At 44.3% G+C, this 16,641-nt stretch overlaps 1 protein-coding gene across 1 annotated transcript in view; it reads right to left on the bottom strand.

Annotated features, from left to right (window-relative positions):
• The window catches only part of NS1 (Class II aminoacyl-tRNA and biotin synthetases superfamily protein), a 92,083-nt gene extending 90,273 nt beyond the window's left edge, over positions 1-1,810 (bottom strand). The window contains exon 1 of the mRNA XM_087385693.1: positions 1,007-1,810. Within this exon, the coding sequence (XP_087241819.1) occupies positions 1,007-1,543 (537 nt within the window). The 5' untranslated portion in view covers positions 1,544-1,810. The remainder of the gene's footprint in view (positions 1-1,006) is intronic.
• Positions 1,811-16,641: the final 14,831 nt, after the last annotated feature.

Genomic DNA, 16,641 nt, shown 5'->3' on the forward strand with positions numbered 1-16,641 from the left:
ATATATGATCTTGGGGCACGAACGTTCTTGTAAACGGAGGCTCGTTGATGGATGCAGCTTGCAGTCTCAGTTTTTTATATTGTATGATATACCCTTGCCTTTATATTTCTGAGTTTTATAGTGTTCTGGAAATGCATCATTGTTTTCCATTGTGTTCCTCTGTTCTTGATTACATGCAAGGCTTGGCATCTTCTAGGTCACATGCCTATTTGAGCTTAATTTGCAATGGACTCTCTCTCTCTCTCTCTCTCTCTCTATCTATCTATATAGAGGGTCATGACACCATTGCTCACTTCCTCTTGCAGCAGGGCTCTATGAATGCTATGGATACATATGTTGCCCAGGTCATGGAAACAAGGAAAATTCCTTGAGCATGCTCTGGACAATTCACACACTGCAACCTCCTAGATTGCTGCCCCCACTTCATTAGGCTATCTTTGCAATGCTGCTTCTTGATCCCATAGACCGTAATCAGCCTTTAGCAGACGTTGACACGGTCATTATCATCATCACCTCTCTCAACAACAGGCAGCTTATGCGACGCCCACAGGCAACTAAGACAAAGAGGAACTACCAGCTCATGATTCCACGAAGCCAAGATACCCAATGGAGCCGAGTGCAAATACTTGATTGCCCAAAGAGTAGACACCCTTTTAATGTATCATTGTTCCTCACTCTTATATTTCTTAGTTTTAGGGATGCTAAGCATCTCTAGTTCCTTCAATCATGAAGAGCTCTCTAACGAGCAGATGTTATACAGATAATTGTTAGGTCTCAATGATCGTGCAGGGTGTCTCTCACTGAGGTCGATATCGCAAAATAATCTCCAAGGACTTGACGTGAGAGTAACCTACACTTCGGCTTCGCAAGTGAGCACAGGGATACTAAGCAGGTTCAAAACATCACGTGAATTTTGAAAGTGGTGAATTGCTTTTGTGTTGACATATTTCTAAGAAGGTACCCAAGAGGCTCGCATGTCCTAAGTTTTTTGGGCAAACGAATCTACCTCCAGAAATGTGAAACTCTTTTGTAGACGGCAAGTGCGAATCCAACCCCGGACAGTGATCTGCTCTGCAAGTCGCTGGGGCCCCTCCTTAATATCTGCGATCCTCAATCGTTTTCTAAAAGGCCCCACCGACAGATAGAAGGAGGAGGCATCATCCTGCTCTGCCTTCAAGGAAGGTAATGCTTCGTCCACGACTGTATCGCCCTCTGCCACTTTGCTAACAGTACATTGGAGCCTTCTGCCCAAATGATGAGTGCCACGAAGGGTCCGCAAATGGATTGGCGAATTTAATTTACAATGCAAAGGCGATAGGGAATCCCCTCCAAGGGGAGAGGATTGAGACGCGACTGTACAAGAGGAGCTGGCGGGGAAGCAAAGGGTGGAAGAGGCGCAGCAACTGAGGGAGGAGAAGGGTCGAAGGGGATGAGGCCCAAAGACGGAACTGAAAAGGCGAGCAGCGGATGTGGAAAGGAGGGAAGGGGGGGGGAAGTGGCAGCAGAGGTGGGCAGAAACAGCAGCAGAGCTTACTCCAGCCATGCTGGTGAAGGGAGAAGGAAGCACCAGCAAAGGTGAGCAAGCTTTCTTTCAAAGCTGCATTATCAGAATTCGGGAAGCATCATCCACCTTCCCATTCACTCAACAACTCAAAGTCCAAATTGCTCCAATCCCCAATCCAAATTCCCAAACCAGCCACGCCTCCATCTCTCCTCCTTCAATTCAAGCAAATTCCACCATGGATTGCTTTCCAAATTCAAATCATTGTATGATTGGCTTCCTCTTTGTCATCAGTTCATTAATGGTTACTTGGATTGTTTGAATTTCCACTCCATTCCATTTTTTGGGAGTTTTTCTTAGAACGGAGGTCTAACTCTAGCTTCCCCACGTACTTTGCCTTGTTCATGAGATTGTTAGGGTAACGAGTAGCCTGACCCGTCTACGATGAGCTAGAGACCCGCTCCGTTGGGTCTCAAAGTTGCGATTGTATATCACCTTTAATAAAATTTATGGTTTCATTTTTCAATCTCATACTTTGAGGAATTTAATCTCTCTCTCTCTCTCTCTCTCTCTCTCTCTCTCTCTCTCTCTCTCTCTCTCCTTAATAAAATCCTATTAATTAGTCCCTCGCCCTTAACTCACACTCAATTAACCTAAGCTCATTGCTCATTTAATTAACTCGCTTTCTGTTGTAGTAGCTGCCTTGCCCGCTATGCCCTCGTTACCCGCCCTCTCCTCCTCCCTCACTCAGCTTCTCCCCTCTGCCTCCCCTTCCCTCTCTCCCTCCGACTCACCCTCCTCTTCGCATCCCTCTCTTTATAGACGTGCATGGGCAGTCTCTGGAAGGTTCCCAACTATGTGCTCTCTCGAAAGTTCGCCAACCGGCTCGCCCGTCTTAACTTAACATTCAAGTATTGTCCATATATGCTTAGCTTAATTTTCCCTCCCTCGCCCTCAACTAATATTAATGTAGGAATAAACCTCATTGTGGGTGCCTAATCTCTCTCTCTCTCTCTCTCTCTCTCTCTCTCTCTCTCTCTCTCTCTCTCTCTCTCTCTCTCTCTCTCTCTCTCTCATCTCTCCATCTCTCTCTCTCATCTCTCCATCTCTCTCTCTCTGACTCATTTATTTAATTAAATATAAATATAAATATAAATGCGTGTGTGTGTTTATGAGTGGAACTTTGAGATTTGGTGTAGATGTGGTAAGAAGAGGAGCTTGAAATGGATTGATACTTACCAATACCTTTTGTGGGACATCTATGGGTGATATATATGGTTGTAATTACAACATCTTCTCAAACGAGAAACCTTTCACACAAAAGCTTGAGAAAACTATCAGCTCAACAAGAGCTCCAAAAGAGTAATCTTTATCGACATCAATGACCTGAGGTGGTTCATACTGAACCAATCCTGCAAACTAATCATCGTGCTCTTCACCAATCAAGCAAGGTCTTGAACTACTACATGCATCTTTTCCCTCTTTGATTTTATTGTCAAAGGCCTTCTCCTTCTTCTTCTCTCTCTCTCTCTCTCTCTCTCTCTCTCTCTCTCTCTCTCTCTCTCTCTCTCACACACACACACACACACACGTGCATGCACGTGCACGTGTGCTCTCTCTCTCTCTCTCCCTCTCTCTCTCTCTCTCTCTCTCTCTCTCTCTCTCTCTATATATATATATATATATATATCGCATCTCAATTTCTCTCTCTTACTCTTACCTACCCCCTCTCTCTACTTCTCTCTCTCTCTCTCTTGTTAGCAGGTAAACCTCATGGGGGGCTATGTTAGTACTATTAGTACTAAGGCCCCTGGGGTTTTAGTACTACGTAGATTTAGTACTAAGGAGGCTTACATATTTGCCATGTGTCATTAATTTATGTGGTGTTCTACGTGTTTCTACGTAGAGGCGGTTGGCATGGCAAACCTTCAAGGTCTTGATGTATGGTGACTCTGGAAGGTCGTCATTTTGATCATCGTCACTCTCAATTGGTGGCTTCACCAGGACGCTGTGGCGGATAGCCTCACCAACGTCATATGAGAGTCAGTGTAGAGCTTTGTATATTGGTGTGTTGTAGAACAGTTGGGGATTGCTATCTTTGTGTGAGCTCCAACAAGGTCGGTTGACCTGAGGACACTTTGGCATGAGAGCTTGTGTGGCTATGTCGACTGAGTGTCGTTTCTTTTGTCTTTGTGACTTGAATCAATCCTTTGTGGCTGAGCTCTTTTGTAAAGCTGCAACAAAGCCGATAGGGGTGAGCAGCCATTGTGTATGTTGATTGAAATATAAGTGGTCTTTTATATTTTATGTACTGCTCACTTTTGCTAGCTTGCATCTCTGATTGCCAACATCTCTCTCTCTCTCTCTCTCTCTCTCTCTCTCTCTCGCTCTCTCTCTCTTTCTCTCTCTCGTCTCCCTCCCTCTTATCTCTTATCCCTCTCTCTCTCTCTCTCCCTTTCTCTCTCTCTCTCTCTCTCTCTCTCTCTCTCTCTCTCTCTCTCAATTCGTGTGTGTGTGTGTGTGTGTGTGTGTGTGGAGGGGGGGGGGAGGGGGGGGGAAGATTTTACAACAACCCTTTGCATAGTGAAAAGACAAAAGAGTGAAGCTAGATAATGAAATAGGACTAATTGCATTAACGAAAAAGTTTGTACAAGTCAGTGAATCCCTGTTTACAAAGGAAACTAGCAGTGGGCCATTTTGTAGAAATGACTTTTGTGAAAACTATATAGAAGTTGAGCTTGGATAAGTCCTAGCAAGCATCACTTTTATTGAAGAGGGGAGTCTGCCTACCTGCCACCATCCAACAAGAAAAACGTGGTGAGAACCTACTTAAACCTTAGTTGGGAAGACAGGTGTCATAAACACCCCTCCCTTGTTATCGGTGTCACAATGAAAATGAGAACTTAAACCTAGACTTATCAAACTTGATGTAGTTTTTGAGAGATTGCTTGGGGTAACAGTAAATTTTAGGGGGAGAGTGTATGACAAAGGTAATGAATTTGGGAAGATTATGGAGAGAAAAAGAAGAGATATATAGAAAAAGGGGGGGGGGGTAATGAAATCACTATGATGACATGTGGAAATTATGAGAATTGGATTTAGGTGAAGGATTGGGTAGAAAAAATTAAAATCAAATTAGAAATAAAAGGACAAGAACAAGAAAGACATGCGTGGTGGAATTTTTAAGACTATGGATGGAGTCTGGTAAAGAATAGACTAGTTATTAGAGAAGTTGGGGTCAACAAAAAAATAGAAGGGTTTAGAATGGTTAGGAGAATGGAGTATTAGTAAGGGGAGGGAAGAAAGTTAAAAAAGTTATTATAAATAGACAAATAAGAAGGACTAAGTTAGAGTTTCTTAAAAAAGGTTTAGGGGGGTTAGGAGTGTTTATAAAGAAACAATAGTAATAATAGTGTATATAGTAGTGTAATGGAGTAGTGGGTTAGTAGATTTTTAGAGCAATGGATATAGTAAGAGTCATATACTAGATTAATAGGTAGAATTTTAGTAAAGAAAAGCCACCAAAAAAAAAAGGGGGGGGGGGGGGGGGGGGGGGGGGGGTAAGGAAGGGATAGAAATAAATATAAGTCGAGAGGAAGAAAAAACCGTAGTCTTAAAGATAAAGGGAAAAGGGGGGTTAAAAGAATTTTTGAAAGAAGAAACAAAAAGGGGGGAGCAACCGAAAAAAGTTTTGGTTAATGAAACTTAGAAGAAAGTCTAGAGAGACCTGTGAACAGTGAGTTCTTGAGTCCATTGCGTGGCAGATGAAAAAACGAGAGTGGGAACAAACTATAGAAGAGTATCTTGAAGTGCACATTGGAGACGAATCGGATGTGCGGGTCTCTGTCAGTAGGGACGGGAGAAATTTAAGGGCGGGTACGAATCTCATAGAAGTCACTATCATGATGCAAGGAAAGGCGTGCCAACAAGCTTTTGATGTGGCGAACCGTGGGATGCAGAGCGGCGGCAGTGGTTAAGTACAGCAAAGGGATGAGCTCCTGAGTTACGAGTAGTTCACAGGCTGCAAGGAGAGATGCAGACCTATGGGTAGCAGTGGGGGGAGTAAAGATTGCACGGAGGCAGAGAGCCAGACTTAAGGGTAGGAAGGAGGTGAGTAAAGTTGAGCTGAGCATAGACAGCAAACACGAACGGGCTATAGGTAGGAAAGAGGTAAGGAGGGGGTAGTATTTAACACCGGTCAAGGATTGGTCGGTTGGAGCGTGGAAGGAGAGGGGTATTCGTAGTGCGTGAAAGTCAAGGGTCGAGGAAGTAAAATAGTCGGAGATCTAGGGAGGGGGGGGGATTAAAAGGGAATGAAAAGGAATAAACTAGGGGAAAATTAAAGTAAGTAAAAAGAAAATAGAAAAATTAATGGTATTGGTAAAACTAAGGAAAAAAGTTTTAGCTAAAAATAATAAATAATAAGAAAAATTAAGGACAGTAAGGGAAGAATAAGGGAGAAATGAGATAAATTAGGAAAGATAGGTAAAGTAAGAATAAGGAAAAATAGGAAGAAAAGAAAAAGGGAAAAATTAAAAAGGGAAAAGGGAGATAGCGATAAAAAACAAAGGAGAACAAAAAGAATGAAAAATGTAAAAAAGAAAAAAATTAGAGAAAGGTAAAATAGAAAGGACACTAAAAAATTAGGCTAAAATAGGGAAGAATTTAAAGGGAGAATTTAGAAAAAGGCTTAGAAACAAAATTAGGCTAAAATAGGGAAGAACTTGAAGGGAGAATTTAGAAAAAGCTTAGAAATTAGAAAAAAACCAAGGGCAATAAAGGGGAAAAATAAGGAGAGAATAAGGGAAAATTTAAGGGAAACACAAGGGGAAAATTGAGGGGAACTACGGTGACTGTGGTGCGAAATGTGAGGGAAATGAAATGAGAGTGGGTGAAAAGAGGAAAATATTAGGGAGAGAAATTGAAAGAGGGGTTTGGGGAAGGGGAAGGGGGGGTTGTCGAGGGGAGATCTAAAGAGCAAGTGACCAAACCAATGGAGGAAGGGATATCAAGTGTGTGTGTGTGTGTAGTAGACATTTACAACACCCCTTTCCATAGTGAAGAGTAGACAAATTTGGAGTAGGAAGGAGAAATGTTTAATAGAAAAACTTTGCAATAAGCATCACAAAAAACAAAGTAGCATCATTAAAGGATGAACAAATTTTTCAAAGGAGAAAATGTGAGCAGTAAAGCTCTGATAAGTGGCAGCATCACTTTTATTGAAGAGGGGAGTCTACCTACCTACCATCATCCAACAAGAAAAACGTGGTGAGAACCCGCTTAAACTTTAGTTGGGAAGACAGGTGTCATAACACCCCTCCCTTGTTATCGGAGTCGCAATAAATTTAATACTTAACAACAAACTTATAAAGCTACAATGAATAAGAAGAGGGGGGTTTATTTGTAAAAGGCAAGAGATATTGGGTTAAATAGAGGAAAATTTATACAAAATTTTGGAGAGAAGAAAGGGGGAAGTTAAATGTGAATTTATGCAATTAAATTTTAATGCGAAGGAAAATTTTAATGAGAAAGAGCAATGATAAAGAATAATGGACTAGGAATGGAATTATAAGGGGAAAGAGGAATTTAAGAGGAGAAAAAATATATAAATAAAAAAGGAAGAGTAAAAAGGAGTATTGCTCTAAGAAGAATTAATTTAATGAATGTAAAGAGGGAATTTAAGAAAAATAGAGAAAGAAATTTAAAGAAAGGATTTTAAAGAAAGAAAGAACTTTAAAGAAAGTAATTCAAAGAAAGAAATTAAAACAAAGAAATTAAATTTTAAAATAATGAGAAAAAGAAGGGGGGAAGGCATTTTTAATGTTAATAAAGGGAAAAAAAATTGGGGGAAATCATGTTGTGCGCCTTGCATTTACTCTGGACTATGGAGTTTGTCGCTGAGCAGCTTGCACAATCCTCCAGTCCCTTGCTTGCATGGTAATCCTCCCTTGCTTTGGCTCTACGTGTGTGTCTACCTCTGCCACGTGGGCTATTTGCCACTACCATGTCGCAATCAATGGCTCGTCCCAATAGTCTGCCTCGCACAGTCCGAACTTGGGAGTCGCCGCGCAACTGCCACATGGCATCGTCTATCCTCCTGACTATGCTGCTTTGCTTCGCCTCAGCCACTTAGCCTCAACCTCTTACATGCCATGTGGTGCTTCTCTTTTTCCTCCATCCTCCACAACTCTTCCTGAAGCTCCCTCCTCCACATCCGAACCTCTACAATTCTTCCCCCAACCTCCAAATACCTTCCACGTGGCAGGTTTGGGATTCTCTCTCTCTCTCTCTCTCTCTCTCTCTCCTCCCTCTTCTAGATGTGCTTGCATCGTATATTGAGTGCCTTTACCTTGTATCTCTAGGAGGTGTCAACTTAGATCACCTCCTTGTACATCAAGGGTGAAGGGCCTATTCAACATGTGCCAGTGTGAACTCTAAAATCTTGGACCCAAGGTCACCATGTGACCTAGGAAAGTGGCACAAAAACCTATTTTTATCCGCCTTGCCCCGCCTGCTTGCACCGCAGCTAGCAGTAGCAGTAGCGTCGCCAACTAGCAGCAGCGTTGCTTGGTACGTGCAGGGTCATTAGCAACAGCCGCCTGGTACACGCAGGGCCACCACCAGTAGCCATGCTCTCTCATGCTATGTTGATTTGGGTGAGGAAAACGTCAGCGGCCGTTTATGCTCCCTCTTGCTTGTAAATATATTCTGTTGCAATCAAGTGCGTTCTTGCGACCGTTTGGCACTCCATCTAGTACCGCTCTGCTAGTAACGTCATCATGCCATCTTGTGGGTTGTGTCCTCGTGGTGCACGTTGAAGCGCACGCACAGGAAAGCAAAACGTGGGACGGGTTGAGGGCACGTGAAAGCGAGTGGGGAACGGTGAGGGCCATTTGCATTCTCCATACCATTGTATAAACCGTGAACCGTTGGGTACCGAACCGGGACGAAGGGGTCTAACGTGCCGACCCACGTAACGGCCGTTAACAGGGAAAGAAACGTGGGCTGAACAGGACGTTGCGCGGAGGACGTTCCTGTGGGTCTTGGAGACCCGTGAGATCCTGCAGACCAAGGTGTTGAAGCCTAAGGGCTTGCCCAGTGGGGCGTGTGGCTAAGAGGGGAAAAACGGTGGACGGCCCGGGCAGGGGTCGTGTTGGATAAGCTGCGCATAAGGGGATTTGGTATCAGCAGAGACGTTAAGGGAGGCTGGGACTCGGACCACCATCCAACACCACCACCACCCCCCCGTGCCACTCCAGCTCAACGGGCCCCCCCCCTTCCCCCGCCAATTCAGCTCAGCTTCACTTGCCAGAAAGGCAGAAATGAAGAAGAAGATATGACAGCATGTAAGTCAATTTATTTTCTGCCTTCACAATAAAATACAAAATAGGGATTATAGTTGCAGCTATCATCATGCCGACACGAGGTTGTGTCGAAGACAAATGGGGAAAACAGGCCTTGGACCGCGCTATGCATACATATTCATCTGGCACAACTAATAATAAGATAGCAGCAAATGTCCTAGCTACCCTCAGTAAAATCTGCACTACTCTTATTGTGAAAATAGATGAACTGGAAGCAACTAATGTGGCGCTACTTAGTGAAAAGTCAGTCATGGATAAAGTGCTAAACGAGGTGAAGAAACACAACAGTAAGAATGGAGAAGATAAAAATCTAAGAGAGACGAATGGGATATAGAGAAAACATGCCTCACAGATAAGATGCAAGTAATGGAGTTAGAAATACAGCAGCTCAAAGAATTGAAAGGGATTCCTGGGGACACATGCAATGCAATGGATGAGCTGAAAAATGAGAATGCCAAACTCTGCAAAGACATAGCGGCTATGCAGTCCGCTATGCAAGGGAAGCACGCTGAATTAAAACTGCAAATCAGCAAGGGGGAAGCCAAAATGTTAGAATGGAAGGACATGGTGAAGAAAAGCACAGCAGCTTGTAAAAAAGAGATCATCTCAGATGCCCTTGAAGAGGATAAAAGGTGGGACATCAAGGCATTAAATGCACTTGTTAGAGGCCTACCATTGGGTGACACCCCTATGGATGATGCAAAATCTCTGTTTACCGAAATGGGAGGCTGCTTGGAGGGTAGGCAAAGGAGATGCCCCCACAAGGCCGCTAGTGATCAAGTTCTGAACTAAAGGAGATGGGAAAGTGGTCATATGTGAGGATAATAAGATCAAATAGAGACGATGAGGAGGATAAAGAAGAGGGGGAATTATGACGGTTCAGAAATGATGGGCTGGGCACACAGAAGTTGCTGAAATTAGCAGTTTGGAATTGTAATGGCACTCTCTGGTCTGACCCAGGAGGGTTCTTGGAGACCTACGCTGACCGTGACATGATTTTCTACACAGAGACAAATGAGAGCCCAGAGAGAGGGCTACCCATGGTGACGCGATACACATGGGAGTCAGCCCACCAGATGGAGCTGAGGAGAGACAACGGGGTTTGAGTCTTAGGAGGGGTGGCTGTCCTCTTCAAGACACATCTGATACCGCTTATATCGGTGGCATGGAAAGAGGAACATGCCCGACATATGTGGATATGGATCCAGTTGCCAGACTCCCGTCCTCTCTTCATTGCAGTCTGTTACTTCCCTCCCATGATGTCGACGTATGCACGTGAGGTCTCCACGGAGGGGAACAGCCCATTTGAGATGATTCATGAGGACATCATTGAGTTCTCTCGATTGGGCGACACGCTCCTCTTGGGAGACTTCAATGCACGGACAAGGGATAGACAGGTGGGCCTCTTGGACTTCGCACATGAGGGGAAACCCCACCTAGTTCTAGAGCTTGATGCAAAGGAGCTTGGGATACTCAGGCACTCAGCAGACACTACACCTATGATAGGATATGGACAACACCTGCTAGAGTTGGGCGCAGTACATGATTTGATAATCTACAATGGCCTTTACAGATGGCCATCATCTAGGGGACTTACATGTTTCCCCCATGGTGGTGGATCGAGCACTGTAGACTATATACTAGGGCCACTAGCCTTTGCGCCGAGGATACTTGACTTCATAGTGCCTCCACCCCCACTCAGAGTAGACCACACGTACCTATCCTTTTGCATTTCTGTCACTATACCCACCACAGTGAGGGCCCCGCAGAGACCGACAGCTATCCAGGTCCATTTTGATAGAGTACTTGACCTAGTGTATACGGGCCATCTGAGTAGAGAGCTCCCAGACCTACTCAAAGACGATGATGACATGGACCTAGCACATGCCTTAGACACGCTGGTATCAATAGTGCAGGAGGCTTCCATAAGGTCCTTCCCCACGACCAGGCCCGCACGGCCCCATGATGGAAGATGCCATAGAACCCATGGTTTGATGACGAGTGCAGGGCTCTGAGAGCACACTTGATACGGGAACGCACCTTGGGCCATTTGTCTGCATCTGAGGCACAGTGGATTTATCGACGGTTGACATAGCATAAGAGACGTGCATTCCTTACACACAGGATGGATGACATTATTAGCTCGTTCCGAGGGGAGACCCCACCATCGGATGGGAGTTCCTATCAGAAGGGAAACCACCCATTCCCATCACTGACCCTTCTGTGTGGCACAAATATGCATGCTCCCTATATGATGTCCCCGGGCAAGCACAACCTGACATGTCTAGTATGCCCAGGCCTACCACATGTTATTTGTTCACCACGCAGAATGTACAGGCTACACTATGTTGTCTACAGAATTGGAAGGCACAGGATCATGAAGGACTACAGACATAGCATTTCTCACATGGGCATGAGGTCCTGGCCTCGATTTTAGCACGGATGTTCAATCACACAGTATGCCACGATTTTCCACCTACCTGGAGCACCACCACCATCGTACCGATACACAAGGTAGGGGACCCCATGGATACCAGAAACTATCGCACCCTCATGATTGGTCATACTTTAGCCAAGATCTATGGATTGGTGCTGGAGAGGGAACTTAGCAGCAGCCACACGGAGCTTCAAGGGCAATGAGCACTAGGACAGGCAGGCTTCCAGAGATAGCACTCTACTTTGGATCACATCTTCACTTTGCAGACTATCATTGAGGAGGCTAGGTCTAGACATCAGAAAGTCTACACATGCTTTGTAGACCTTCGAAAGGCCTTCAATACCATCCCGTGATCTCGTCTAATCAACGAGACTACGTGAGCTACATATCCCAGACTCCATAATCTGGGGAGTCATGAGTCTATACGAGTCTGTTCGTGGGAGAGTTCAAGCCCCAGGAGGTATATAGGATTGGGTGGACAGTACTATAGGGGTGAAGCAGGGCTGCCCCCTCTCCCTGACGCTCTTTGGACTCTACATTGATGAGATCACATCTTCGGGGGGAGGGTTCACCACTGGCTGATCTCATGATACAGATACTATTATATGCAGATGACAGTACTCATATCATCATCATCAGTAGAGGGCTTACAGAGACATTTGGATGCCTTGGAGGTGTTCTGTAGAGAGAGGGACTTGACAGTCAACCTTGGGAAAACCAAGGTTATGATCTTCAACATCTCACGGTCGGTGCTTCACTGACACAGTTTCACATACAAAGATGCCCCAGTGGAGATAGTGCAGTCCTACACATATTTGGGTGCGGTTTTCTCAGGACCCCTCTTCATGATGACCCACACCACTAGAGCACGGCTCACATGGGGGCGGGGTGTATTGGCCCGTCTGGAGAGACTGTGTTTCCAAGCCTACTTCTAGGACCCTCCAACGAAGGGCTGGCTTTTTGACAACCTCGTCTGACCGACGGCCATGTATGCTGCACCCTTTTAGGAGTGTGACATCCCGATAGTAGAATGGAGGACATTTTAGAGGCTGCAGGTTCTCATGGGCTTCAAGATGATTCAGAGTAAGCCCTCAGTCCCACATGAGTCAGAATCCTTGGTGCCTGACTCACTTAGAAGATTCACCCTTGGAATATTGGGACATTCAGTGTGATAATTACCCTTCTGGTGGCACTCGTAGCACACAACATTGGCATGTTCTCTTGGAGGGCGATTGGCTTGATTTCTGATGCCCACCATCTCAAGCCGAAGATCATTCAGGGCCTTGGCTAGGTCATTGACTTTGGGTTCTTTAGCAGGAGGGGCCGGGGGAGTAGGAAGGAGGGGGGCTCGTGGGTGAGGCAATGGCGATCCTGAGTGCGTGGGAGACTCCTCTATCCTCAAGGTAAAGTGGCATGATGATAAACCCATCTTCTGATAGTCTCAGGAAGTGGTCACAGTAGAACTGCATCTTAGTGGGGAGCTCTTGGTCCCCCCCCCCATATCCGTGATGTGTGAAGCTATAGGAGATCTAGCTGTATGATACGGTTGATCTCGTCACGCGGGAGTCGCTCGGGGGGCGCATTCATACTGTTTTGAAAGCGAGGAACCTATCTAGCTGAATACCATGCCTCACCAGCCATGTGCCTATGCGTGCATACTAGGTGTCTGTGTTGCTCTCTGCCAAGCATATGGAAGCCTGTAAGGCCACTCTCGGTAGTCTCTAGTGAGGTAGGGCCCAAACTCTATGGATGTATGTCACTGTCTGGAAGATGGCATCAATCTAAAGGGGTGTCAGATGCGAGTCTCCTCCCACCAGCTTAGGATTGAGGCCAGACGTGCCGCATGCATACCTAAAGAGCAGAGGATATGTATGATATGTGATATGAAGATAGTTGAGACTGAGGAGCACTTTCTGTGCATTTGTCCAACCTACTATGAGATACGAGGATGCTACCACTACATATATCAGGAGGGGACTAGATTTGGCCCTCTCGCAAGGACTTATACATTTCCAGGACCAGGTGCACATGGGGCTCTACTTGATAGAGATGCGTCGACACAGGGAAACCTTACTGAGGTAGCTTCGAGCACGGCAGACACCAGATGGGTCATAGGTTGTAGGGGCAGACCCTACCTAGAGGCAGGTCACGGATTTTTATACATTTGAGTCAGCCCCAGGACACAGTGGGATTGAGGAGGAGATAGCTGATACGAGGACAGGATGGCTTAGCCACCGACAACCACACATGATGCGCATAGCTACCCGACCGCGCACCATTGAGATACGACCCATTGTTGCCCTCCTCAGAGGGGACCGCCAAAGGCGTGGGATCATAGTAAATATAGCCCATCAGGTCCTCAGATCGAGACGATCGCATCCACCACTACCACGCGAGACTACTCGACAGATATAGATCCGTGACATCTTCACGGCCCACAGGAGGGACACTCTGATACCAGGTGTCGGATCTTGATACCAGGCCCCAGCTTGAGAGCTTCAGCTCAGTTGGAGAATTTGAGCTTGAGTTCTGAGTTCGAGCTAGGAGTTCTGTTTAGCTTAGTTTTCAGCAAAGGGCCCTAGCGCGCCCTTTTGCATCAGCCCTTGGTGGCATGTATGAGTTTCTTTTTTATAATTCTGTCCCATAGGCCCGCGAAGTCTTCCATGGACGTTAATATATCTTTCTTTCTTTCTTTCTCAGTGGGTGGATTCTTGCCATGTTCTAGTAGACAATGAACCAATGAGGGGAAAATCCAGGAATGATGTATGATGCAAAACTTTTTTCAACAACCTCCCACCCAAGCTCGGTGGACTCCAAAGGATTTTTTTCTAGATATCTCTATGCTGCTTGGCCCTAACACAAATTCATCCCTACTTGAAGTAGCTCTTCAAAGCCATTTAATAGGAGCTCGGTATCATGAACAAAGTGTGGTGGCTTGCTCTTGCTATAAATACTATAGTAAATGTGGCTCTATGAATGCTTTCCAATCTACCATCCTCTCTAAGATAGCCACTTCTGATTCTTCCTTGCAAGACCCTCCAATTTTTTTCCCAATTCGCAATAGCATATCCTCCATTGTCAAAACATCCATTGACTTCAACTCACCAGAGATAACATTGAAGATTTGATCTATGTCTTCATGTGTATGGCCGACAAGAAGAAAGCCAACTTCCAGTTCTTCAAATATTTTCAAACCAACTAGCATAGAGCATAAAGCAAATATATATTTATTCTTATTCTCTCTCCAACAATTATCAGCTTGTATTCGCAATGTGTTAGGTAAACATCCGTGAGCATCTCTGACCTTTCTTATTGCTTTCATGATTGATGTAACAACCTGGTTACTATCATGGTCATGCAAACTATCAATCCATACATCACAAAAGATTCGTATCCATGTACTAATACTCCACACAAGTGTGTTTTTAGTCCACGTTTGCCCTCCAATGCCGGTGGGATACGTCTATATCGTGGCAAAGTTGTTATATTTTGGTCCATGCCATCAATGGTGATGCACATGGACTTATCGACATGTGAAATAGCTTTCTCTCTCCAAGAAGCATACAACTTTTGAGCATCCTGCACATGAGGTAAATGGATTGATCGCCATTTAATATATCTTCCTCGCTCTGTTACTCACATTTACTATGTTCAATGGCATTTTTTAATTCATCACATGTCTTACATTTTGACATCCTTTGCTTTGATGGTGTCTTGACATGGCAAAAATCTCTAAGCCAAATTTTGTAAAAGGTTGACCGTGAAATCATGCTCTCATCTTTGTCTTGTAAGGTTTTATTGTCAGTTTCTAGGAGGACCTTCTTTGTCATTCCCAAAGAAAGATGTTGTTGACATTCGACACGTCCATCTAGCATTGTTTGTTGAAGATGAGGCTGTGGGGTAATGTATGGTCTTCAAGAACTTGCTTTAATGTTGCGGTTGCATTTACAATGCTTCCATGGCATTTAAGCTTGTAGGTATTTCCATGAATTGTATGAACCAATTTTTCTTTCACCTCTACCCAGATGGTCCAATATGTGCCATGTGATAGTCCAGTTAACCATTGATATCCTTGATTGCAAATGGGTCTCCTATTAACCATGGGTTTCAATCTAGGTTTATAGTGTCTTGTGCTCAAATCTTGATCAGTGCCTTGATGAAGAAAGCATGAAAACTCTTAAAGAAGATAGTTATGTCTATTAGGCATTGTCTTACTCCAAATACCAAGGCGTATGGTGCACAATCATCTTTCCCAACTTTTCTAATGCAAAGTCTCTTGCAACAAACTTGCATAAGCATCCTTTCCATATTCTCCTCGGATAACATTACATGTCTCTTTGGTTCTGGAATTGATGCCATGATTATTTGCCTCTTCATAGACATACTTTCTTTTTGTAAATAGTGTCTTGCATTTTTCAGTTGTAAGACCATTAAACCTCAAATCCATTTCCCTTGAATCTTCATCTCTATAATCAAATGCTGTGTGGGCTTGAGAATTATTTGATGCCTTATAATATCTTGGAAATGACAATCTGGTAGACATGTTCATTGATGTCAATTTGTTGCCAATGCCTCTTGAATTTTGTGGTTGAACTCTTTCTCCTTCATAACTCAAGATTCTTCCATCTATATTCTCTGGCATGCTAGAAACAATATTACGAACAACATGACAAGTCTTAGATTCTCTACCCCGTTTGCCCTGCATTCGAGTGGTAACATCATGATCATTGTCACTAATATCATCAATTCCTGTTATTGCATCACTTATCCCATCGATCTTTGTGTGTATTTTTCTTTGTGGTCCCATCTTATTATCCTCAACACAAGACAAGTCTTCTATATCAGTAAGCATGTTTGAGTCACTTGCAACACAAGACAAGTCTTCTATACTAGTGAGCTTGTTCGAGTCACTTGCAACACGAGACAAGTCTTCTATACCAGTGAGCCTGTTTGAGTCACTTGTTGCAACATAGGACAAGTCTTCTATACCAATGAGCCTGTTCAAGTCACTTGCAACACAAGACAAGTCTTCTATACCAGTGAGTATATTTGAGTCACTTGCAACACAAGAAACCTTTTCTGCATCAACATCTATTACTATAATGTCCTCAATACCTGTGAGCATGCCAATATGATACTCTTGATCACTACTATAGCTTCTTATCAATTTAGATCCCATTTGTGTTATAGTCCTTTTCTTCTGATAATATTCTGTTGTGTCTTCCATGACATTGAAGGAAACTATCTTGGGCAAACTTGATTTCAAGAAAGCTAACCCCCATTTACAAGTACTATGAACTTGTAGATGAGACGTAGTATTATGGACGTCTAGATGTGAA

This window comes from Dipteris shenzhenensis, chromosome 15 (assembly GCF_047967505.1).
Source record: "Dipteris shenzhenensis isolate YYH24624 ecotype China chromosome 15, Dip_SZ_1.0, whole genome shotgun sequence".
Lineage (NCBI taxonomy): Eukaryota > Viridiplantae > Streptophyta > Polypodiopsida > Gleicheniales > Dipteridaceae > Dipteris > Dipteris shenzhenensis.